Genomic DNA, 25,513 nt, shown 5'->3' on the forward strand with positions numbered 1-25,513 from the left:
AAGGTAAACACATAAGGAAAATAAACAAAACTGCTGCTCTTGGTCTCAGAACTCACGTAGTCCTTTCGAAAAGAGGACAAGCTTTTTCTTTAGAAGAAATCAGTTTAATTTTCAGCACACAGCTATGCTTGCATGTCAAATGTGCTGCTAGAAATGCTGTAAATAACTTGCATGAGTGTCAAACACGAGGAACAACAGTTTCAGTGATTATAGCATAGAGACAGCTTAATGAAAACACTTTTGTAGGAGCTCGAGGTCAGAATTTCTGGAGAAATAGAGTGCGAATTATTTGTCCTAAGTCAACAGCAAGCTGGACTTACAATTTCCTGGCTCACAGGGCTGTGCACAAGTCCATTGAGCCACACTGATACAAAAATGTTTTTGAAAGAGAAGGTTATGCAAACCCACTGTTTTTATTCTCTCATAATTTAAGCCTTTGACTCCATAACATTTTAAGTTATATGTCAGGAAAAGACTTGCTGCTTAAATAACATTCTTCCTGAAAATCACGAAGAACATTTTAATGCGCCTGGGTTTTGGTGAGCGACCTGACTTTCTGCCCACTGCTCAGAGCACTGGCCAGGGTAAATGTTGATAATTAGATCAGGCCAGAGGTTCTGCTGTGATCTGGTTCCACTGCAAATGCGGCCGAGCCAGGGACCGGACGGAGCTGGAAACGGTTCCCAGTTCCCGCCGCTCTGCGACGCTTCCCCACGGCTGCCTCTGAGTATCTCTACCCCTCAGCTCAACCTGCTCTGGGAGATAAAACGTGACTTCACGGCATGTTGCAACATTTGGGTCACTTTGCCAGAGGAAACAAGTTGCACCGAGTCTTTTCTCATTTCAGTCATTCATTTAGCTACTTTTCTGACCAACCACACAAGTGGAAATGCAAATCTAAAGGGACATTGCAAGATTCTTTCCCATTTTTAGAAGATTCAGTATAAAGAAATAAATAATGGGATTAATGTAACTTTTGAAAAAACACCCTTGTAAGTTTATTTCTTTTATTCCAGAGTTTTAAGTTTATGCAACTCCAGTTAGCAAGTTACTTTCCCATTCTATCTATTCAAAATCCAGTTAAATAACATTTTACTGCAAATCCAATCCACTCAACCTGTAGAAGCAGTTGCTTAAATTAATCCTGCTCTCATATAAATGCAGTCATAACTGCATTTATGTCCTAATACTGGGGTAGCTCTAAGAGTCAAATGTACAGTTTTAAGCCAAGCATTTCTAAAGGGTCCCAACAACTACCAGGAACTTCTTTCAACTTCAAAGAAAATATTGTTTATTTATATTGAGAGACTACAGAAAAAGTGGCTTTTGTTTTCAGTTTTTATTTTATTTTTTTTAATGCTGTCGTTCATATGGAAAGACTTTACATGGAATTTATGCTGATGTCTGACTTCCTCTTAAAATTGTTTGCTTGCAGATAAGGAGGAAACTAGAAATAATGAACTCATGTATCAATTACATGTCAGAATTCTTTATCTATTTATTTCAGAAAATCAGAAGGGTATGATGGTTTGAGTTTCTGGACATTTTTTCTTCCCAAATACCTTACAAAAAAAACCTAGAGACCTCAGATAAAGCTCAGGATGATTCCACATCCCAAGTAAATAAACTTTATAGAGCAATGTACCATACTGTAGAGGGCTCTTTTTTTCTGGATTATCTAGTTCAGAGATTTCAGGAGATTTCCATACATTTTCTGGTTTATTTTGTTCTTTTTCTTCTTTTTAATTTTCCTCCTCTTTATCCTTCCCATTAGAGAATATATTCCTAGATCTGGTAGACAAGCTATCAGAGATCCTTCTTTTGTTCGTCTTTTTAAGTCTTTTTAAGACTGTGCCCTTCACAGTCAGTCAAGCACCAAAGTCTAAGAAATCACAGCAACCTTTTCTCTCCTGCGTTTGGGCTACTTCTTTATTCAGAGACAGCAGCTTATAAGCAGCTCTTCTCCCGGCTTTCACATTTCACATCATGTGAGGTGGGACAAGTTCCTGCTCCTCTAACCAGACTGAGCAGGTCCAGTTCCTTGCATATGACACCAAACTTAAAATTTCTTCTGGCAGCAAGTGCTGCTTTGGAGACTATAAATGTACATACAGTCTTATCTAGTTGTGATTCACTTTGGTTATAAGCTCTACAGAGAAAGGGTCACTTTTCTGTTCAAAGTTTGTATTATCTCTGGAGCTCCAAACTAGAAGGCTTCTAAGTGTTAGTGTAAAACAAGCATAATTTAACCAAACCATCTTCTTCCTCCATTCAGAACTCAGAAGTGGATGTGGACAACATTTGACCACGATGATCAAGAACTTCAACCATCTACCTAAGTGTCATCAGACTGCAGCTGGTGGCCTCTCTCCAAGCCCAGGTAATGCTCGGAACTGCTTTCTGCACCCATCCCCATCATCCAGCCTTGTTCCCTGCTGGGGGGAAGAGGACTATGATGACTACATTAAACAAAACATCAACAAATCCCAACTAGGAACTCCAATTGCTCCTCAACTCACATACTTTTGTAAAAATCTTTGTTACTCGGTGAAATGCAGCTATTTCTACACCTTTGCAAGGGGAGGCTGAGAGCTAATATATGATTTCACACACACAGCAAACGGACTGAGCAGTCAGAAGCAAAATTCTGAATTTCAACTCATGCCATCACACAAATCACGAGACCAAACCCCCTCCCTACTGAAATATTTTCCTGAACTTTCACCCAGCCAGAGCTGTCTACTCTAAGTTTTAAAAGGTTAAAAGGCAACTCATTTGCTAATTTCGGAGAGTTGCCAAAAGGGCTGATTCATACAAAAAGCCTCAAATCATACAGGAACCAGGTTTCATTTCCCTGTTTCCTGAGGGCCCACCAGGAAGGTGAAAGAGGAGTTATCATAGAGAATAGGAGCAGGTTTGGAAGCTGAAAAGCAAGTAGAATATCTGGTTATCAGTCTCAGGATACAAGTACAACAACTCAAAGTGAACGTAATCTTTCCTCTTGGACTCATGCCTGGTTTTACACCCACTGCTGGCGAGTAGGCACTGTGGTGGCCAGTAATACACTACACTCACCACAGCTGACTCCAAACACTTGGGTGATGTCCCAAAGAGGCACTCGAGCAATCCGACTGCGAGCAGAGGGCATCCCAACCTCTCCTGTTACACCTTCTCACCACTGGGAGACAGAATTAAAGATTGAGATACAATAACCTCATACAGCTGGAAATATTCTGCAGCAACTATCTAAGCAATTAAAACAATTTTAGGATTCAAGATGTTTACACCCTGGTCTGTTCCTAAATCATCCACACTATACGGCTAAATACATTCTCAGCAGAAGGATGACCCGTGTGCTGAAAAAGCTACTGCAAAACCTGTGCAGAGGGCTGGCAGTGCCAGACCCATATGGATCATGTCAGGTCTTCTGGCCATGCAGCACGGCTGAAAGGGAGCCCTGCTCCAGTGCTGGCGGAGGAAGGTCTCCTAATAACACTACTTTTTCTTCAACTTCCTCTGATTTCAACACAGAGTCATCTTAAGGTTGCAGCACTCAGTGGCAATAACAACCTGTTTTGGTCTAATGCTTGTTTAGGTAACAGAGAAAAGAGGCAACTCCCAGAAAATGTACAGATCATCCTTAAAAGAGTCAAAATATTTTTAACCTGATTCTGTTCTTTCATTTTCAAATTTATTCTCAATGAAAACTGCAGTTTCATTGCAGTAACTGCAGTATTCTCAATGAAAACTCAATGAAATCAGAACTATTTTGACTACAGAAAATGACAGAATGTAATGGAAATACCAACTAACTTCTAGTGGCACCAGGGTGCTACTTAACAATGATGTAACTGGATCGTACTATTTCATTTTTCCTCCACGTGCATTTATAGTTTTTAAATGAAGTAAAAAATGTACTGATAACAACCAGATGTTCAGTTATGCACACCAGTTCTCAACAAGCTGCTGAAAGAGGCCTTTATTATTTAAAACTAGGAGCTCAATCTTGCAACAAAATTTTAGCGATAGTTTCTATGCAAAACAGATATGATTAAATACTGAAGTTGTATTTTTTTTTGCTGACTATGTAGTTTGATCATTAACATATATCCAGGACTGCTAATATTAACAAGACCAAAGAAAAAGCAGAGTATCCATAACACACCCAAAGGAGCCATAAATCAGAAGATCAACATACTGTAACTCAAGTCTTACAAGGGACTGCACAGCTCTGATCCTTAAAAAGCAATAATGCAGTTAAAGTAAAATTTCTCAAAATTAAATATATGAAACTTCCCTCCAGCATTTTGCACAGAATCTGCTTTGCAAAAGGGTAATTAATCTAAGCTCTTTTTAATAAGTCTCATGTAGAGGGTCACAAAGCTGTTGAGTTCCATGTTCCCACTACCACCTGCTTTAGCTATGCCGAGGACAACTTCCATAATGTGCTTTCATCCTTCTCAATGCAAGCTCTAACACAGACAAATGGATTTTTTTCATTCCTGATTGATAATTTGAGGATGCTTTTTCCACCTGTGCATGGCTGCACATCTCTGGAACTTTTCCAGGCAAAAATCAAAACACATTTCAGATCTTCAGTTATACCTCACAGGAGAAGACAGAGAGGTGAGTTACAGACTTGTGATTTGTCTTCTTCCCCATCACACACACCTTGGTTATTAGTTTCGAGCTTGACTGCCCACTTGCATTTTCCAAATGTGTCTACACATTATTTTGCAGGCAGACATGAGCTCATTTTGTCAAGACTCCGGGTGAAGCGAGCTCAGAGCAGCACAGGCTCTGCTCATGCTCAGGGAAGAGCTGATCCTGCATGACTTTGGTTAGACCAGTGCCCAGCCCAGTCAGGAACTCAGGCCAAGACTGGGGACTTCCCTGAATACCACCACACAGATGTACCCTTAAACTCTTCTCCCAACAGTACCCTCATCTTACACATACATCTTTTCAATGTGTATTCAAGACTGAACAGCAATATCATCATCTTTCTATCTTATTACCAAATTTCTCTCTGCTCGATAATCCAATCTACACAGCTTAGTCCAGCAACACTGGCTACTATTCAGTCCACTCCAACAACCTATTCCTTCCCAAAACTCACATATTAGACTTGATTTTTTTTATCTACTCCAGTTACGGCAAAACAATCTCTCTATATGTATCTATAAATACATATATTATTATCTAAGCAAAAAATGCTTCATACCATCTCTATGAAGAACAACAGAGCTTATTCCCCTTCTCTAGCAGTAGATTGTGGCCATTTTTCCTTCTGGTTTTAAATACAGCTACTTCTGATTTATAATTTTAACTATTAAGAAGGTAACCTTCAGCAGCAAGAGAGATCAAACCAATGAAAATCCTCACTGTGTATGTTTCATTGTGTATTAGAGCAAATTTTTCCGTATTTTACCCCTTCCCTACTTTCCTTTCAATGGCCTGGGAAAAAAAAAGTTATTGTTAAGGCATTATTACATTGTTAAACATATTACAGTGCTAAACAATACAATATTACACATTTTTATTAGTGTTACTACCCTACTTAACCTTGTCCAAATTAACAATGCAGTTAATAGCATACTACTTTAGGGGAAAATCAGCCAAGAAAACACGTTTTCACAAAATCTTTCCACATTTACCATGAGAAGAGTGAATGATTCTACTATAGATAAACATTAAACATTATATAGCAGCTATGTAACTCTGAGAGGATCATTATTATTACTATATCATATTGTATAATAAGTGCTTTCAACAACTATTTCCACTCACTGCAACCACATTCACACAGAACAGAGATGCTGACAGGTTCAAATGTTGAAAAAGGTTAAGAACAATTACGGCTGCAAAATAATTGCTGTTTTTCTGCCAAAAAGGCAGAATAAAGGATATTTGACTCTCTATATAGTGATTAGGACTTCAACAAAGTTTCCAAAATAAAGAAAAAAAGAAAAAGAAAACACACATGCAGGATTTATGAACTTGCCCATATATTTCAGTCCTTTCACCCCTTCATATGTCTTCTAATCTGTGGCAAACAAAAAGTGTATCTGTTCCAGGAAGTACTGACAAGCTTTGGAGAATGGCACACTTAATCATAGTGCTAAGCCATTACACAGTGACTATCCAAAACTCTCATGTAATGCTGACAGCACTGTATTTAATGAGAGCAATGTTTCAAAAACTATCGTATCTCTGTCAGCTTTCCAACCAAAACAGCAATCAGCAGCATAAAAACTAAATCAGAGATATGTACTATGCTATAACAGATAATCTGCAAAACTCTTTCAAAGATGTAATGCTTTAACTGCAACAATACATATTTTAGGTACAGATTACAATGCAATATTGAATTATTAATATTAAAAACAACAGATATTGCTAACACCATCTTTAGAAAAGTTGAACTTGTAAAGAAATGGTGAAACAAAAACAGAAAGGTACGAAAAACATTTTTATTCAAAAAAAGAAAACAAAGTTGTCTCCCTTTAATCCCCAGGACTGCAAGTAAGAAAAGCAAAGGAAGTTTCATGGCACACACCCAGTAGAATGCAGAATCAAGACATCTCAAATAAGACAGAAGCCTTCAAAAAAGAAAGCAAACACAACAATTTTGCCCTGGAGATCTACAGAAACATTCCAATTGGTCATGTCTTCCTTCTTCAAATATCAATTCATTGGTATTTCAGAAACAAATATTAAATGAGAATGAGCCACATGACTGAAGTTCAGAGTATAACCATTCCCAAGTAAAAGCTGGTAGTAATTTTCTGTGTACTGATAGAGGTACCCCAAAAAAAACAATAAGGCATCTACAAAACAAATGGGATAACTCCTGCTCCCTCAATTTGACTATGAGATGATGACCCTTATTCATTCTAATAAAATATTCAGGGCTGGTACTGTCAGCAGTTTGTCATCATCAGTACTTTACAATAATATAGAACATTCACATTCAAAAAAAAAATAACATTAAGAGCGCCATCATTTAAGTTTTATATTTGCTCAAATGTTTGGTTTATCAGCAGAAGCTGAAAAGAAACCCAACTTACAAGAGGGGAATTTCAACAATGAGCTGGATGAGGCAACACAGCAATTCTTCTATGAGGTCTTCACATTCTGTTCCTGAAAAGAAGCACACCAAAGACTTCCTGAATTTTCTAACAAAAAAAGGCATATATTTAGACACATAGGTCCAGACAATCAACACTATGAATGCACAAACACTAAGTTTCATTGGAAATTTCATACATTTATGAAGATGGCATTCTTATCCAAAATTAAGTATTTGATAAACTAAATGGGGGACTGGTATCATAGGAGGAAGTATGTTAATACTGAGCACACAAAGCCTTTCCCATTACCCACATGCTTTATTGCTTAGCTAATCTCCTATTAAACACTGTTATTACTAACAGCTTGGCTGACAGATCACTAGGGACTCCTAACAGGTCCATAGTTCAAGTCTCCTCTCAAAATTCCCTGCACTCCATATGCATTTCCTTTCACCCTCTTTTTAGCCCTAAGAGGAAGCAGACAAGCACAGAAAGCACATAGTTTCATTTATCTAACCTATACTGAGCAATATCCTAAATTGTGATCTTTTAAATGAATGCAGCCTACAGTGCAGGCTATTCTTAAGTGATTCAATCTGCGCAGCGTGTTCTGCATGCAGGTATGTTTATCTAGGGAAGAGGTCTCACACATCTCGGTCTCAACGAAAGATCACGATTTTCCAAAAACAACTGTCCAAAAGTTACCCCTAACTCACATACATAATGTGACAAAACCCATGACATGATTAAGAAGTTCTAATGACTAAAACTGGCAGCGTTTTCCGTTAAGTGTTGCAATTCTTAAAAGCAACAGGAACAGAAGCTTTATTGAGAAAACCATTAAACTACCCCCCCGTGCCATGTAATGCCAAAAAATAGAAGATACACCCCTTGAATCATCACGATTTATTTCTGTTTACAAAGCAAAGTTATAGAAAGATACATATAACACAAAATGTTAAAGATTCTACAGTGCAGAAGCACTGCACTGTGCACATGCAAAGCAGGCACATGTTTTCCCCCTTCAGATGGGGCATCACAGCACTGCACCACAATCACTACCCACACGGCTGTTTATTTTGCATTTTCAGACAAATAGGTCTCACTATAAATACAGCAATTACAGCCAAGTCATGGCACTGTTATTATGCTTAACCCAAGTTTGTTCTTAATTCCAGGACTCAATTTTAGGAAACACACCAGAGGGAATACTCACAATAAAACAAAATCATTTCTTTCCACAATCAGTTTATAAAAAAAACATTAAAAATTGTCACCTAGTGAACTGCAAATTCTACAGGAAATCACTTTTTTATCACGGAAACATGGTTTCCTTTATACAGAATTTCCCATGAGTAAACACAACGTAGGTCCTGTTAGCACAAAAGTAGGACTGCTAAGAGTCTTTTATCCAAGACTGAAACTATGGCAAATAATGGAAGTCCAGATAGCGGATTGTACAGGAATTTGAAGGTGAATCTCCTTAAAATTTTATGAATCTAGAAAACGCTTATGGAGGAATATGCCTGTAAGTTCCCAAAAGGCATCTAATGTTTTTCTCTTAATAGTGAGAAGGGAAGGGAAAAAGGGAATACTGTTTCTACCTCTCTATGCACAACTCGTTCGGAGAGAGCAAAGTGTTATTTGAATATGAAATAAGGCTTTATTTTTATTCTAAAGTGCAAGAAAAAGTGAGATGATTGGTTAGCACAATGATGTAGACTGGAAGATGTTAGTCTTTCTTGTTCCATTATTTTTTAAAAAACTTAATTGCTGTAATCAATGTCATTCAGCTGCAATAATTACTGTATCCTTTTCCCCATCGGGGCATAGGCATTCTTGTTCAATTCTTGCCTTGCCAAGACAATGAGGCGGCCACATGCCAAATCTATAACGTGAGAGCGAGCTATAAACAGGGAACACTATGTGTTTTCATAAACAATGTCTTTTTTCAATAGCAGGATAAAGACAATACATACAATAGTCATTCACATTAATAGATCACATACTTGGATTAAAGACACATGTAGACCCTTGGGGCAAACAAGTAAAGAGTGAATCTGTTCAGATAAGATTAGAACAGACTTGCACAGAGAGAAGTCATAGGTACATCAACCAAACTCCAACAGTGTAAATGTAACTGCAGACACACACAGTTAAAAAGAAATCCAGTTACAAGGCATCATTTTCCAATCTCCACATTTGAAACCTCAAGTATGTGGATTACTTATGCAATTTTGTTACTTACACAATACTGCTTGGCTTTTAACATCTGAAAAACTACCCACATTATAGACCCTGGATTAGCAGGCAATACAGAGGTAAAATGACCTCTCCAAAGCAACCCAGAGGTGCCATTAGAGGCCCCTTCTGCTAAAACCAGCTTAGCTCCTCCACTGTTCATAATACAGAATATAACATAGACACCATAAAATAGTCTTGCTTGCCAAATGCCGAACTATCACGTTGCCAAGAACCTGATGTAGTAGCTGGATGTAGAATCATAGAATCATAGAATGCTTAAGGTTGGAAGGGCCCTCTAGAGGTCATCTAGTCCAACCCCCCTGCACACACAGGGTCACCTAGAGCACGTGGCACAGGACTGTGTCCAAGCAGGTTTGAAGATCTCCAGAGAAGGAGACTCCACAACCTCTCTGGGCAGCCTGTACCAGTGCTCTGGCACCCTCACTGTTAAGAAATGTTTCCTTAAGTTCCTGTGGAACTTTTGATGCTTCCAGTCATTTCCTCTAGTTCTGCCAGTGGCCACCACTGAAGAGAGACCATCCCCGTCCTCTGCACTCCCTCCCTTGAGGTATTTATATACACTGATTAGATCCCCTCTCAGCCTTCTCTTCTCCAGCTGAACAGGCCCAGCTCCCTCAGCCTCTCCTCATAGGGCAGATGTTCCAGGCCCCTGATCATCCTTGTGGCCCTGCACTGGCCTCTCTCCAGCAGCTCCACATCCCTCTTGTACTGTGGAGCCCAGAACTGGACACAATCCTGCAGATGTGGCCTCACCATGTACCTAGTATCAGGAAGATATTGAGGCCTAGCAAGCAATAACCTCAGCTTAGATTATTCAGGAGAAGCCAATAGCTTCTCCTGCTCTGTTGCTCCTGTGCTTGCATAGATTTATGCAAACCTGGCCACCAGTGAAGAAATATTTTGTGTTACTTAGATGAGTACTTGAAGTCTCATCCATTCAATTAGTTACATAACAAGCAGACTGCAAGAAACGAAGCTTTTGGGGCTTTTGTGGTTAGATCTTCAGCTTCCAGGCTTCTCAAAAGCTTCCACTCTGCCTTAAAATACCAGCAAAGAGTATATAACCTAATTGCCATCCTTAATTTCCCTTATGTGACAAGTGACACCTCTGCAAGCAAAGCTGCATTTAAGGGTTGCAACAGGAAGATTATTGCTTATTCTCTCCTCTATTCCCATCCCTCTCAAAATCTGTCAGAGAAAAGACAAACAAACAAAAAAACACTAAATAGGGCATGTTTTGTAAAAACTCAGTTTTGTTCTCAGAGAAACTGGACCTTTTGATGATTTTCCTTACGAGTCTCACCCATTCTACTTTGGTGTTCCTTTGCACTTGCTATAATGTACCAAGGAAAGTCCTTAGTAACTCTGATGAAAATATTCTTTATACGGAATGAATAAAAATCTTATGCTATAGGTCAAAGGATAAGTTAAATGAGCTGACAATCTGATTGAGAATATGGAATATTATAACCACTCCTATGCTCCTGAATCATAGTATAGTTATTGTGATTATGATATAGGCAGGGGAAACCTCACCAAAACATGTATGATCTGCTAGCAAAACTTAGGGCCAGCTTCAGATCTGCATATGCCAAGGTCTTTAGTTCATCTGCTAAAGCAAGCCAAGAGAAGTCTGAACAGAACAAAAATATTGAGATATGGGCCCCTCTTAGCGAGGAACTGATATGAGCCGAGTTGCTTTACTCAGAATATTGTCGCTGTTTCCGAGGCTTCCACTGAGCATGGGGCAGGAGCAGACTAAAAACAGTCTGAAGGCTACAAAATCAGGCAGCCCAACAGAAACCAAGTAATTCCCTTGTGGAACAAGTGCCCACTTTCCTAAAGAAACATGCAGGTTCCACAAAATACTTAATTCCAAGTAATATATAGGCATTACCTAAATGCCAAGATAATATGGCATGGAAGATGGCATTAATTGCAAATTCATTAATATCAGGAATTTTTGATTGAATCTTAAAACACAGTTAGTTATGCGAGCTTGTAAAAGAATTTTCCTACAACCAAAATTATGCAATATCCTCCCATGAAATTTATTCACAAACTGCCAGTTACGGGCTAAGAGGCAGAAGCTTCTTCCTGTGCTCAGGATGGTTCCTGAGAACTGCCCAAAGCAGTAAACTTCTATTTATTAGCTGACTAGGAGGATATCAATGAACAGCATTGTAGTAGGAACTGCAAGGCGGGCTATAACTTATCCTTCCAGTCATGCCTACATCCTTACTATCAAACACTGTATGTTTCTGTCCGAAATATCAAATAATACAGAGCAGGTGCCAATGTTCCGACCGACTGCAGCACGAGCAAACTGATGTGCTGATACTGCACCCTCAATACACAAGCTGCTAAGTTTAAATTAAGAACACAGTGCTGGGAGATACGCTCTGGCTATAAGGAGCTGGGAGAAGTGATGGTCATAGTTCAAATAGGCAAACGCAGAGAAGTAGTCTCTGGAATTGTAAATATAATATTCCACTCTGGCAAATGAAAAAAAATCACGAAGGATAACTAAGAACAACTTATTTAAAAAAAATAAAAAGTTCTAAGACAGCACTTTCTGTAGTACTGATGTATGTGGCAAACTTATAAATCTATATGTTCTCAGACTACCAAGGGCACTCCAGTGATGTAAAAAGTGATGAAAAGGCGCACTTTATGAAAGTAGAAGTTACGTGTATGTAATAGAAACACAAGAGTAGAAATTATGAAGGTAGAAATTAAAAAAAAAATCATTTTTCCCCCTGCTCACTGTAAATAAACCCTAACACAGCAGCATTTTTACTATGCTCTTTTGATGGTACTTCTCTTTTCACAGAATGCTGAAGGTTGGAAGGGACCTCTAGAGATCATCTAGTCCAACCCTCTGCACACGCAGGGTCACCTAGAGCACGTGGCACAGGACTGCGTCCAAGGGGGTTTGAAGATCTCCAGAGAAGGAGACTCCACAACCTCTCTGGGCAGCCTGTTCCAGTGCTCTGTCACCCTCACTGTCAAGAAGTTTTTCCTTAAGTTCCTGTGGAACTTTTGGTGCTTCAGTTTCCGGCCGTTTCCTCTAGTTCTGTCAGTGGCCACCACTGAAAAGAGGCCGGCACCATCCTCCTCACTGCCTCCCTTGAGGTACTTCTAGACACTGCTCAGGTCCCCTCTCAGCCTTCTCTTCTCCAGCTGAACAGGCCCAGCTCCCTCAGCCTCTCCTCATAGGGCAGATGTTCCAGGCCCCTGATCATCCTTGTGGCCCTGCGCTGGACTCTCTCCAGCAGCTCCACATCCCTCTTGTACTGTGGGGCCCAGAACTGGACACAATACTCCAGATGTGGCCTCACCAGGGCTGAGTAGAGGATTTTCCAAATCTCAGTATAAAAATTACAGAAAGTCATTAGGAAAAAAAGAAAAAAAAAAGGAAAAATAAAAAGAAAAAAGAAAAAAAAAAAAAGACGAGAATCCTTTGTTAGGATCTGCAAGTGATGGATACATCCACACAGCATGATGTGAACCTCAATATCTTGGAGAGGATCACAAGAGTGATCTCCAAATGAAAACTCAAGTCAAAAGGAAAAATTGGCCCAAGTCCATGGTCGGGCAGTGAGAGCTGGCGAGGAACTCGCTTCCTGCCTTTCAGTCCCTTCTTCTAGCCAGCAGACCACACACAATTACCTTCCTAATCAAGAACATACAGCTAGCAATCTGCTCAAAGATAATTGCTTAGTACATTTGCCATCAATATGCGCAAAATTATCGCTAATAAATGTCACTGTGAATTACAGTCAAGTGCTACTAAACATTGTGTAAATAGGGATCTAGCCCGGTGACAACAGTCACTTTTCATATTACACTGCGAGGAACTCTCAACATCAGAAAAAGAGAGATTGCTATGGTTCAAAGTGACAAAACTTTCCCCCATTTCCATCTGTTCCAGTGTGCAACAGTTATTCAATTTAAGCAAAGGGCAGCCTTTCTTTTTTCAAACCAGGTATAAACCCACAGGCAGTCTGCAATGATAGCTTATTATAAGCAGGCATTGCTTTTTAATGTATCAGTTAGGTGACCTCATTCTCGGAGAGATTACTCATCACAGTTTAACTACATTAAACCATTTCAACATGTAGCACTTAATCTTTTGGCACCAGAAGTCTGATTTCCCCAGAGCAATGGCAGGCGCCAAGGAGTTAACCAGATTTTAATGAACCATTTTCACTATTCAGTGAGCAAGCAGCTCTTAGGTATTCTCAACACATGTCCTTGCCTTTTACTCCTTGGGAAAATCTGCATCAGTAACACGTTTATGAGCAGGTTATAGAACAACAACTAAAAGTATCTCATTCTGGTACCAGCCATTTTGGCTAGACAATTTTTGGTTTTATGCAATAATGACAAATGTCTGAACTCAATGGTAACTTTGCAATGAAGAGAAGGAAATTTATCATACAGATTCTCATACTAGCATTTCACGCATTTCATGCGTTCTGTGACGGTGTCATGATGGTGTGACATGAAAGATTTGTGACAGATTTATGATTTTTTTATGCTGTAATCAAACCAATTTTGAACACATTAATTCACATTCAAAAAGCATAACTTTAGGGGGCTGGGGTTTTTTTTGGTTTGTTTTTGTTCCTTTTTACTGTCAGAGCACAGAATAGGACAGAAGATTCTTAAATAACCCAGACATTCCTGCTATCTTTCATCTTGTTCAATCCATTCACTATTTCCTTGAGCTGCACTTACTTTTGAACATTCTGTCTAAGTTTACTTTTCTGTGATTCTTGTTCGAGAGATTTCATAGTATGAATTATTGTCTGCTAATTAAATGATGGCAATTTCCTTTTTTAATGGATCAGCTTTAATCATAGAACTATTTACTTCCCTCAGTATATTTCTACCATAGTACTATTTTCTATGACATTTCACCATTCCCCACAGCAGTCATAGGATAGTTTCACTCCAATTATATGTTGTTCTCCCCATCTTCTTAGAGCTCAAAGACTCTATGCTCTATTCATTCCATTCTGTCCCTCTCCTTACTTGGGCTGCAATCCTGTTCTCTGAACAGACCTATGAGAGAAGGGATTATGTTCAGACAGGGTTTTTAGGAGCAAAAAAGGAAAGCTCTGCGCATCCCTTCCTGTGCAGATTCTGTAACACCTTGTGTAATGGAGCACCTTGCACATAAACAAAAGAGGCACCAGAACACCAAGGCGTGTTCTGAAGAGGACTGTTAGTAATTTTAACATGAAATGCAATTTCATATTATGTCTACAGTCTATGTCTATCAGTTGGTAATAACTGTTTATAAATATCAAACAAAGTTTGCTAAGAAATGATCGCACTATGCTTAGAAATAAATCTTTGAAGAAAATAAACCAAATAAGCCCAGCTTTAGAAGAGGTTTATTTTGTTATGAGCACTTGTTACATGCCAGAATAGTGTACACCTACCGTATGACCCCGGCGTCTTCTCTTCGTAAGTAAAATGAAGTTGTAATTCTTCTTCTGACATTCGACTGATGAATACTTTCAGCAAACAGCAGATAATAAACAACGCGTTGTGAGCCTGCCAAATAAAGAGGTGACTAGAAAGGAAGCAAAAGCAAACAAGAGTCAGTAACAGTTTGTGAAAATACATTAAAAAAAGGATCACAATAAGATATATGTCAGAATGTCTATTCTTATATACGTATAATGTCTATAAAAACTTAAAATCTGTAAAATCTTATAAGAGATTTTTATAGTTGAAGCAAGCAAAGAAAAGCCAAAGTGCTCTGAAGTATCAGTTGAAAACACCCTGCTAGAGCAAATAAATTAGAAGTATATTTAAAGTTTTTCTTTTTCAAGCTGATATAGTTTTAATTTTAAATAGGTATTTTTAAAGATGTCAGAAGCGCTACTCTCTCCAAAGAGCTTACTAGATGGCTTATATACCCTTCTAAAGGTTTCTAGAGCCTGCAATCTGAAGTCTACCTAAAAGATGAAATTTTCCAACAACTTCAATATGAAAACTATTCTGACTCACAAACCTTAACGCTTTTCCTGATCTAGTATTTCTCAGATGACTCTACACACTTGTAGGTTTCAGGAGCATAACAAAGCAAAAGTGTCTTTTCCCAGCTTTCTGAATACAAAGAGAATATAGTTACACAACATTTTCTTCAATTACATCTATCGTTTAGGTATAAGAATATCAAACATCCCTGACAGGTCAGCCTTCCTCTTAGAGGTTATTTATGCTCCAAGGCATTTTGAGCACTGCTACTAACCCACTAACAGGGAATTCGTGCTGCATTTTTACTATATGTGGGGTCCAGAGAAAATTAAGACAGCAACACCTAATGAGTGCACAACAGGGAAGGCAGAAATAAGCACACAGTTATAAATCTGGATCCAGTCAAACAAATGTGGTTTATGTAATACACGTGAGAAGGCAAATACGTCTTTATTTGCCAACTGTAAATTATGTATCTACTATACTTCACTGTATGTGCTTGAAAACGTACTGAATATATCTTTTTGGGAACAATACAAGCAAGAGAATTCTAAATTTGGGTCTGTAAATATGTTAACTAGCAGAGCACAACTTCAAGAGCTAGAAACAAAAGAACATTTAAGAAGTAAAAGAGAAAACACAGCTTTACCCCATCTACTTACTTCTGACATTCTGCTGAAATTTTTAATTCTTTGGTTCTAGCAAGAAAGACTTTAATCAATGACCCAAGATTTCCGGTTCGAGGATTCTTCTCAACTAGATGAAGGATTAAAAAAAAAAATTATATAGCCTTTTAATTTGATACTATTTAGTTCAAACAAGACAGAATGAAAACAATTTTCAAAGATTCAAATACTTCTACATAAAGTATATTACAACTGGTTTTCTTCCAAGATTCTCCAGTGCATGCTTTACTGCTCTGTGATTGTTCACTAAACGTACTTTTCAGCCTAGATTTAAATATCCCACATGTAGCACTCAAACTGCTTCCTTTTCACAACTTCTTCACAGCACAATTATTTCCTCTCAGAAAAACAGATTGATTTTCACTGCTAACTGATCACTGATCACATTTATGAGCCCCAGTTATTTCTGTCCCCTGCCTGTCAGGCTTGGAGGGCAAAAGAGAAAGGAGGAGGAGGGAGGCAGTTGTTCTAACCCTTTCAGTCATTTCAACTTATATAAGATAGTTAATGATGGAAGTTACATTTCTGAAAGTTTGGGATATATAGATAAACATATGTCCTGTTTTAATCTCACTAGTAGAATGCAGAGAGGCATAGTACCCTAAAGATATGGATGCATACATGAATGTTGTTCCTTAATTTTTCTGATAAACCACAGAGAAAAAAAGAGTTAAGACATCACATTTCTCACCTAAAGACTTGCAGACTGAGATGGTGGCTTCTTCCAGTAGCTTTAAGTCAGCACTAGAGGAAAGCAGGGGGAAAAGAAAAATATCACTACAGTTACATAAGAAAATTGAGTTTCTGAGACTGAAGCAAGAATTCCCAACAAAATAGCAGGAAAAAAAAATCTATTAAGTAGTTTATTTCAGTAATCCATTAGATGATTTTAAATAATTACCTAGCAGCACAAGATGTATTTGAAATACAGTGGCTGTAAAACAGGAAACTAATATTCAAAAGTGAAATGTCTGACAAAGTGAGAAGTCAGCAGAGCATTGGTGCTACTGCCGTGCTTGGTCTGAACACCGAAAATAAGCACAGAGACGCAGCCTTTGGAAAGTGCTGGGTTTTGTACTAGAGCTATCATGTGAAGTAATGCCTTTTCTAAAAGCATAAATTACTGAATCCTCAACCCAACTTTTAACCCGAAGCTGAGCACCCCTTTCTGTTACCTACTGTTATACTTCTACAACAATCAGGGGTCACATACACCGAGTTTTTCATAATTTCACTAACAGACGGTTGGTACATTTGGACCAAAAGAAAAAAAAAATCAACGGAAAAGAATAACAAAAAGCTAAACAGGAACCCACCAACAACCACTGAAAGTAGACACTAGCTGTGACAAGTGTATGAAAATATTTTTACACACTTCTACCGCAAAACAGCAGAAGAGCATATGGGAAGTAGAAAAAAATGCATCTTTTCGTAACAGTAAGAAAGAAAATATAAATAATGATCAGGTATTTCTGGCAATGTCACAGTAAACAATTTGAAGGTGTTCCAACAGTAATACCTAGAGATCTAATTTCTTATTAATGCATATTAAAAGTAATACCAGAATACAAGTTTCTTCTCTTCCTCAAAGAACTATTTAATCAAAAAAATTATTAGGTGAGACCAGGTACATGAGTAGATTCAGACTGTCTAGCCATCATTCAGTTGGAGAAAAAGAGCTACCAAAAGTGGGATCTCCGAATGTCAGAGACATGGGTAAAGTGCATCAGTCAGTGCGGGATGAGTCCCGCCTGTTTTGTCCCAACTTTTTCCTGCCTTTTTTTCCCCCTCCACTAAGGGCTGCTGCTTTAAGTTATTCGGGGCATCTTTTCATGCCATCTCAAGGACAAGGGCTGTGTCACACTCACTTCACAGCCACCGTACCTCCCCACCCTTCCATCCGTCCCCACTTAGTTATTTCTTGCAGAGCTTCTCTGGGCTTTTTCCTTTCCCACATTTCAACCACCTCTGGGCTCTGTCATGCCACTAAAGCACAGGCCCTGCAAGAGTGGGCAGAGCAAAGTGGGTAGATGCAAACACCTCCTGCAAATGTTCCTTTTTAGACCTCAGCAGCATTAAAAACTTTGCTCTGGCTCCTTCCCTGCTGTGCTTGGAGGGCCGTGGACAGAAAGCGCTGCAGAACTGTCAAGTGGCTGCATTAATAGTTCACTGGAGTTCACTTTATGGCTGCAAAGCAGATAGAGGACAAACAGCATTTAGCAGTTGTGGGATTTCCCTGCAAATAGAGGGAATCCTCCTCTTCTCCTCTGACGAAAAGGGTCAGAGAACCTGCCCGGACCTCCTTTAGTTGAGCACCTTTTGCTCTATGTGCTCTCACACGTTCTCAGTTTGGGCACCCATGCAGTGATTATTGATCATTCTGCAGGTTCTCAAGGTAGGAGGGTATTAAAATAATAGATCCGCTCCCTATTAAAAAATCAGGAGATGTAGGTGAAAGCAGAGCTTCTGCAAGAGGCAAAATATAAAATAGCAAAAGCCCTGGCTGACTCTCCCACTCACCCTCAACCTAGATGAGGTCTGTGGCCCATCAAGGCAAACAGACAATTTCCAATGGTTGCCAAAACAAGACACCCCTTGGGAAAGAATACACACCTGGAAGTGACTTTACAGTAAGAATTACTGGGAAAGGAGAGTTTTTACAGCCCCTATACAGACCCAGTTAACATACAGCCTGATCTACACTAACGACAGTTGCTTTGAGCAATCCTTCAGAAGTTCCCAAATTAAAAATTCACTTTAAAAACATTTAATGCTTTAAGATGCAATTCAGGCCGAACAATTTCAGAGCTCATCTGGCCATATCCTTGCGATAAAAGGTAGGAAAGTCGCCCTACCCAAAAAAAAAAAAAAAAAAAAAAAAAAGGACTCAGAAAGACAGGAAAATACAAACAGAGACTAAGACTTCAAGAGGCAAGTGGCACAATTTCTGTCTAAGCACTCTTTGCATACAAAAACATTGCAAAATTTAACATCACTATTTAATATTGCCAAAGCTGCTGCTGCTTCCTAAGCATTTGTTTAAATTTTCCAACCAGTAACCTTGTTTATGTGAGGCTGAGGACAAAAGAGAGACTGAGGACAAAAAAGGCTGTGATTCCACATATACTTCTTTCTGTGGCACACTTACATTTAAGATATTTTTTCCCCACTTGCTCAACCCTATCTTAGTAACTATGGCTGTGAAATTCTAACAGACAGTAGGAGAGGGGAAAATATCCTCTTTCTGTTTTTAAATTTAGATTATAATCCAGTTTACAGCATAATCCCATAATTAACTGCAGCCGCTTAAAAGAGGGACCAGTTGTGGCTCTATGTGGGGATCCCCTAAACCAGCTCCAGTGATGAAAACTCCTGGGAAATTGCGCTCTTAAAAACTGTATGTCTGGGAGGCTGCCTTAAAAGAGTTCATCTGAGACAGTCTCTTAATCCAGAGGTCTCAAAAAGGAAGGAAGGGTATTGGCAGGAACAGCAATCACAGGAAATATTCCAAAGCTTTTCAATAGTATGTGCTTTAAGGTAGAGTCGAACAGATTAAATTAAGATGCCTATAAATTATCCTGCAACTCATACGGATTTACTGTGTAGCAAGCTGAGGGCACTTCACATAAGAGCACTTCACGCGCAGTCTAATGCAACAACAATTTCAGATTATACACATGAGCCCCTTCCATATCAAGCATGAGCATTCAAGATATAAATCACCTTGAAATAGAAGTTTTGGAAAGCACAAAGTGCACTATGATATATACATTAAAAAAATAGTTAGTCTCAAAGGTGGTCTCCTTTTTCAGTGTTAAAATCTGCAGAGTAAATGAAAGCAAATGGTATAAAACTACAACAGCGCCTCAGCAGCTACAAGCAACACAATATTCTAGGTCTGAATGAAACAAGGACTTGCACTTTTTGTTTGTTTGTTTTTAATTTTCTAAAATTGACCAGCTGGTGCTTGTAATCAGGATGTAATCCTTCCTGATAGTTCACAGGCTGGGAAAACACTATGCAGGACCCCAGTGCACTACTAAATTCTCAGCTACTGCATAGACATTACCCAACAGAAAGCAATCCTCCTCCCACCGTCTGCTCCTGCTGGGGACTTGCGATTTGTATACAAGATGAAGCAATTATTGTAGCTGCTCCAGGATTTAAACTTAAAATGCAGACATTAATTTTTAATGAAAGTCTATTTTTCTTTAATTTCTAAGCACTCTGCTTTACAATTGTAGAATTCTTGCAGCGCTTTTGCTTGTTTGCTTACTTCGTTTTCTTTTCTAAACTTCTAGCTATTCAAAAACACACGAAACCTCCAAATTGCACAGAGTTGCCTAATTCCCCCCATTTGCCAAGATCAAAAACACCTCCAGATGCTCAGCAAAGCTTTTAACACTACAGTCATCTTTTTCCTAGCAATATGAAAACCAAGTTTAATGCTTAAAAATCCAACTTAACCCTCAGCAAGATCAGTTAACTACTAGTGTGGCCTCGCTGCATTGCTACCTGTTACTGGAGTCACAGACCTTTAACCAATGGAACAACCATCCGGCAGCAAAGGCTACATCCGTAATCTGAATAGCCAAGACTGAGACTCCAGCCCCACACACTTTAGGGGAGAGGAAAGATAAATAAACGCAAAAAAAAAAAAAAAAAAAAAAAAACCATTTAACAGGAATTCCTGCCTCGTCCCATGATTTGGTTACTAACATTTTCAAAATCCTTAATAAAAACAAGAATTTATTGGCTCTTGTATATGGAGGGAAGTCCCACAAATCTCAGCAAAAGTGCAGTTAAGGACAGTGAAATTTGCTTCCTGACAGCATAGATTTCTTCAAAGAAAATGGTTTGCTCAGCTTTAATTCCCACACGAGGGACAGGAGACAAGAAATCAAAATTGAAGTTTAGACCTGCCAACTCAAATACTGCCCCTTTGGTACCAGAGGTATCATACCTCTTTTTCTTGATACAAAGGTTCAGACCCTCAGGACTATATTACCACGGAAATGCTACCTGGATGTACACAAATTCCAACATACATGATACAAATGAAAGCCAAAACTGTCCTTTTTTGTTTTTCATAAGTGAAAATACTGCAAAGACAAAACAAAAATTGGACTTCTCTTATGTGCAATGAATATTGACCAAGGAAAATATTTTATTGAAACAGTGTTCAGATTATACAAATTTTAATTTTGACTTATCAAAACTATTCTCATAACATTTAATAATTGATCGATCCTACATCAATGTTTTAATTCTCTTGCCATTTAATCACTTTGTACCTGCTGTTACTGCTCATAATACAAGTTCTTTATCAGTGAGCTAGTTTTCTGTCAGAAATCATCTTTGCAGTAAAGGTGAAAGGTGAGGAGAATTGTAAATTAAGCAGTCAATTGCTCAAAAAAAGATAATTTTTATTCACTGCAGATTTTTATTTTTGGCTTCAAACTATCTGGATAAAGCTGGATTCTGCGGTTAGCTGTTCTGGCAAATATTGACAAAAAAACTACTTTCAAAAAGAAAATGGATTAAAAAAAACAGTGGAGTTCATTTAGAGTGGTTGAATTTGTTTCAGTTGCCTTATTTTGGATTTACATTAGAGTAATCAACAGTCCATTCCACAGACTTCAGCAAAGCTGTAATTAATAAAAGACAGTGAAAGTTGCTTTCTGACAGCAGCGTCTTCAATGAATAAAATGGTTCAATGCCTTTTATTTCAAAGGCATCACAATATATGAGATTTCGGAGTAGTATGACTGCTGTTTTTAGATGTCAGCATGGCAAGTCATAAGTATATTTTGCATGCAAATGGCTATTAAAAGCATATCTGCAAGGTAGATAACAACAGGGTAAGAATAAGGCCCAAACCATAGTGAAAAACCACCCTCCCTGAAAGAAGAGAATAGAAAGCGTAGTTTTCCTGACATTTTTTCCCTCTGACTAGGCAGAGTTTTTCCCTTTGCCATTGAATTCAAAACAGAAGAATTAGCCCATTCAGTAAATTCATACTGTGGGAATGCTGACTTTAATGGACTATTCAAGGGAAAGACGTCAAAGAATAAAAAGCTGCTCGTAATTTATTGTACCAATTTAAAAATGTACCATATTAAGGCAACATAAAAGTTGCTCATTTTTATGTCTTTCCATTAAAGGATCATGCACACTATTCTTCAAGCAGCCACTCATTAAAAACTCCAGGGAAGGAACAAAGTGGAACAGCAAATACTAAGCATATGATTTTCAGCAAGTTCTGTTAGTTAACTCTGTTTTAAGTTTTCCATCATGAACGTATCGTAACCAACAACACTGCTAAGGAGGAGGTTGCAGTTCTGTGTAGCAACTCAGATGGGAGCCAAACGCACTGGGCTGCCGAAATCGAGAGACTCCAAAGTAAACCTCAGAGCCCGTGTTTAGAACAATAAACAAAATCTACAAGGAGTGTTTTCAGGGTTTGTTTTTTTTTAATATCCAAATTCTATTCAAACTGTTTGACATCTAGGAAGCGGCAGAATTAAGGGTATTTATATGATCTTAAATCAGCCCCTTCTATGAATCCATTTTGAAGTAAATATGGAACCATGAAGAAAAAAAGTGAAATGGTGGGAGAGTGAAGTCAGAGCACCAGGTACCTGAAGACAGGAATTCTTCAGAAGACACTCCTATAGCCCAAGGGATCCAAAATCTGAGACATGCTACAAGCAGTTGTTAGAGCAAGATCACAACATACCTTTCACAGTGAAAAATATGTCCTGGGCAACCTGTAATAAAATTGCTAGTAGCTCTGCCATTTAAAAAAAATGTATTAATATATTACTTTTTTCCTGTCACTCCTATATTGTCTAAGGCTTCAGTGACTTTGCCTGCCAAATACCAGAGATTTGCTCTGGCTGTTACACTCTACCACTCAGGGGCAGTTACAGGATTTATGAGTAGAGATTCACTTTCAGCTCTCTTTCTCTGATTATTAAAGGCTGATTCACAACTAAGGTTTCCAAAAACCCACAGATCAGACCTACTCCCACTCCCCCACTTAACATTCCCTGTAAATACTTGCTTTGGTATTAACAAAACCAACGCCACAAGATGCAACACACTTTTGTTTTTGCTAGGTTGTTTTTCAGGTAGATCAGCTCCCAGTGAAGTTCACAGTGCACCCCATAAACACCAGAAGAGATGGCAAAGGCAGGAGTTATCTTGCACCATATTGCTAATGCAGACAATAACACAGGGACCTACCAACTCTGCCGTCAGCAGTGCAGAGCTTTGGCCAAATTCACTCCCAAACTGACCTGTTCTTTACAGAAAGATATAAAGAAATTGACTGGACTGAAAAATAAGTCCAAGAATATGGGGCAAGCAAAAAACAACAACAAAAAAGAGTTTTAAGTGCTAAGAAAAGACAACACAAATGAAGAAAAACAGAAGAGCAAAGAAAGCAACACTGCTCATGGATCACATAGTTATCATTCCCTCATCTCCCTCTGGGCAGAAATCCAGTAATTCAGCAACTCTCAAAGTCCAGGCCCCAGGCTTCCGAACTGGGGGGTTAACCTTGGAGGTGGCGGTAAATGGAGGGTTACCTAAAGGCTCTGAGCTCCTTTCCCAGGTCCTGCCCAGTATCTACTGCATCTAACATGGCAGATATTCATCATATCAAATGCAGAGAAGTGAATATCTTTGAAGCAATCACCTAGCTGACACAGACTAATGGAGGGAAGAAGCATAATCTGAAAGAAGAGGAAAAGGTTTAATTCCATCTTGTTTGACAAGTGAAAACTTGGCTTCTTCCCACAATAATCAAAAACTACCATCTCGTTCCTGTCAGAAGCCTGACCTACACTCAAGTCTCATAATAACTAAACAGAACTGGCATGATATTTTGTGATCTTTCAGTCTCCAAAATGAACATTGACCTCTGCCGCTCTGTTCCTGCAGGCAAGGTCATGTGATTTACACAATAGCTGATGAGGGTGTTATGCAGCCAACAGTGTTTGACCTCATCTGTCAATGGGTCTCTCCCAGGTAGATGCGACTTGATGGGAAATTTCTGTCTCCTTCTAATTATTAAGCTGCATAGCTGCATAGAAAATAGGACTGTGCTTCTAAAAATATTTCTCTTCCAGCTGCCAGGCAAGAGCACCATCTGGTGTTCAGCTAATTAAACTTGCATCCTACTTTTGGATCACTTTTCCTTTTGTGTATAAATATATATGTATATATATATACATATTTTAAACAAACCTCACCTTTAAACAAACTGGTCTGACTCTGAAATATGCACACAAAAAAAGCTGGAAACCAAGCTATGGAAAACTCATTTATTTGATGGGCATGAGGAACAGAAGTGTAAGAGAACAAGTGAAAGAAGTTGCTTCTTTTTGATATATACCTATGTCCCCCTAAAATGCCCCAAAGCAATATGACACGGCTTCTGTCTTATTAGTCACAAGTAGACTGTAAGCAAGAATTTATGTAAGAAACTACTGTTTCATGCAATGCCAAATACTCCAAGAAATTCCCCCTCACAGTACTATAACTTCTTGCTACTTCCTATTATCCCCATGCACAAGCCAAAAATCTTTCCTCCTTTTCACTTATTAAAAAAAAAAAAAAAATCTGAGTTGTTTACCTTAACCATTTTCTCTCCCAGTCATCTAACTTCACTTACTCATAAGCACATTGGTACGAGCTGGATAGACTCTACCTTACCTGCTCCTAATTGTTATGAAAATAAATGTCGTTGCTCTTGGCCTTTCAGGAGCTACTGCACATCGCATCCAAGACCCGGCATGGTGGTCATTCATACAACAGGTAAATTATTATCATTAAAAATTATTAATTAATTATTAAAAACCTATTTTGAAGTCAGTTAACCACAGTTGTAAGCTTACATTACTACAGGTTACATTTTGTACTGCTGGAGACATGCTGTGCAGCCTTTCAGAAATACTAATCCTGTTTCTATCCACGCTAGCTGCTAGAGTGAAGAGACATGCAAAAAATAACCATCATGAGGAGGTGATATTTCAGTTATCTGCTACATTCTATAGTTTTGGTGCAAGTATAGTAGGGCTGTAGACCACAACATCACAAGAGAAACTTTATTATCTGTGCATTAGTGCCCTGAATTTAAATACTTAGAAAATATTTTCTACAGAGGCAACATATGAAACTACCCTTTAAAAGGTAAAGCAGAAAAAAATATAATTAAGGCAATACAGGTGGAGAAACTCGACAGCCAGCCTACAACCAACTCATGGCAGAAGCTCAATGCAACAAGAGTTGGAAGAATTAGCCCTGTGACCTACCAATGCTTAAACTTGTTAGTGCATGAAATGATAAATGTTTCAGAGGAAAGACCAGTAGAGGCTTATTCGAAATTAAACATGCAAAACAAAAACATGCACATCAGAACATAACAGACCTTTTTCTGATCATTTCTAGCTGCTAGAAGAACAAGTAGCAATTACAGTTAATATG

General features: G+C 38.6%; 1 protein-coding gene across 2 annotated transcripts in view; it reads right to left on the reverse strand.

Annotated features, from left to right (window-relative positions):
• DYM (dymeclin) overlaps positions 1–25,513 on the reverse strand; it is a 187,103-nt gene that overhangs the window by 150,991 nt on the left and 10,599 nt on the right. For both annotated transcript variants that reach the window (XM_088527844.1, XM_010217755.2), the window contains 4 exons: positions 16,713–16,765; positions 15,998–16,091; positions 14,792–14,925; positions 7,071–7,143 (listed from right to left, as the gene is read on the reverse strand). In XM_088527844.1, the coding sequence (XP_088383970.1) occupies positions 7,071–7,143; positions 14,792–14,925; positions 15,998–16,091; positions 16,713–16,765 (354 nt within the window). The remainder of the gene's footprint in view (positions 1–7,070; positions 7,144–14,791; positions 14,926–15,997; positions 16,092–16,712; positions 16,766–25,513) is intronic.

This window comes from Tinamus guttatus, unplaced genomic scaffold (assembly GCF_059628265.1).
Source record: "Tinamus guttatus ecotype Peru unplaced genomic scaffold, ASM5962826v1 Tinamus_guttatus_pri_ptg000293l, whole genome shotgun sequence".
Lineage (NCBI taxonomy): Eukaryota > Metazoa > Chordata > Aves > Tinamiformes > Tinamidae > Tinamus > Tinamus guttatus.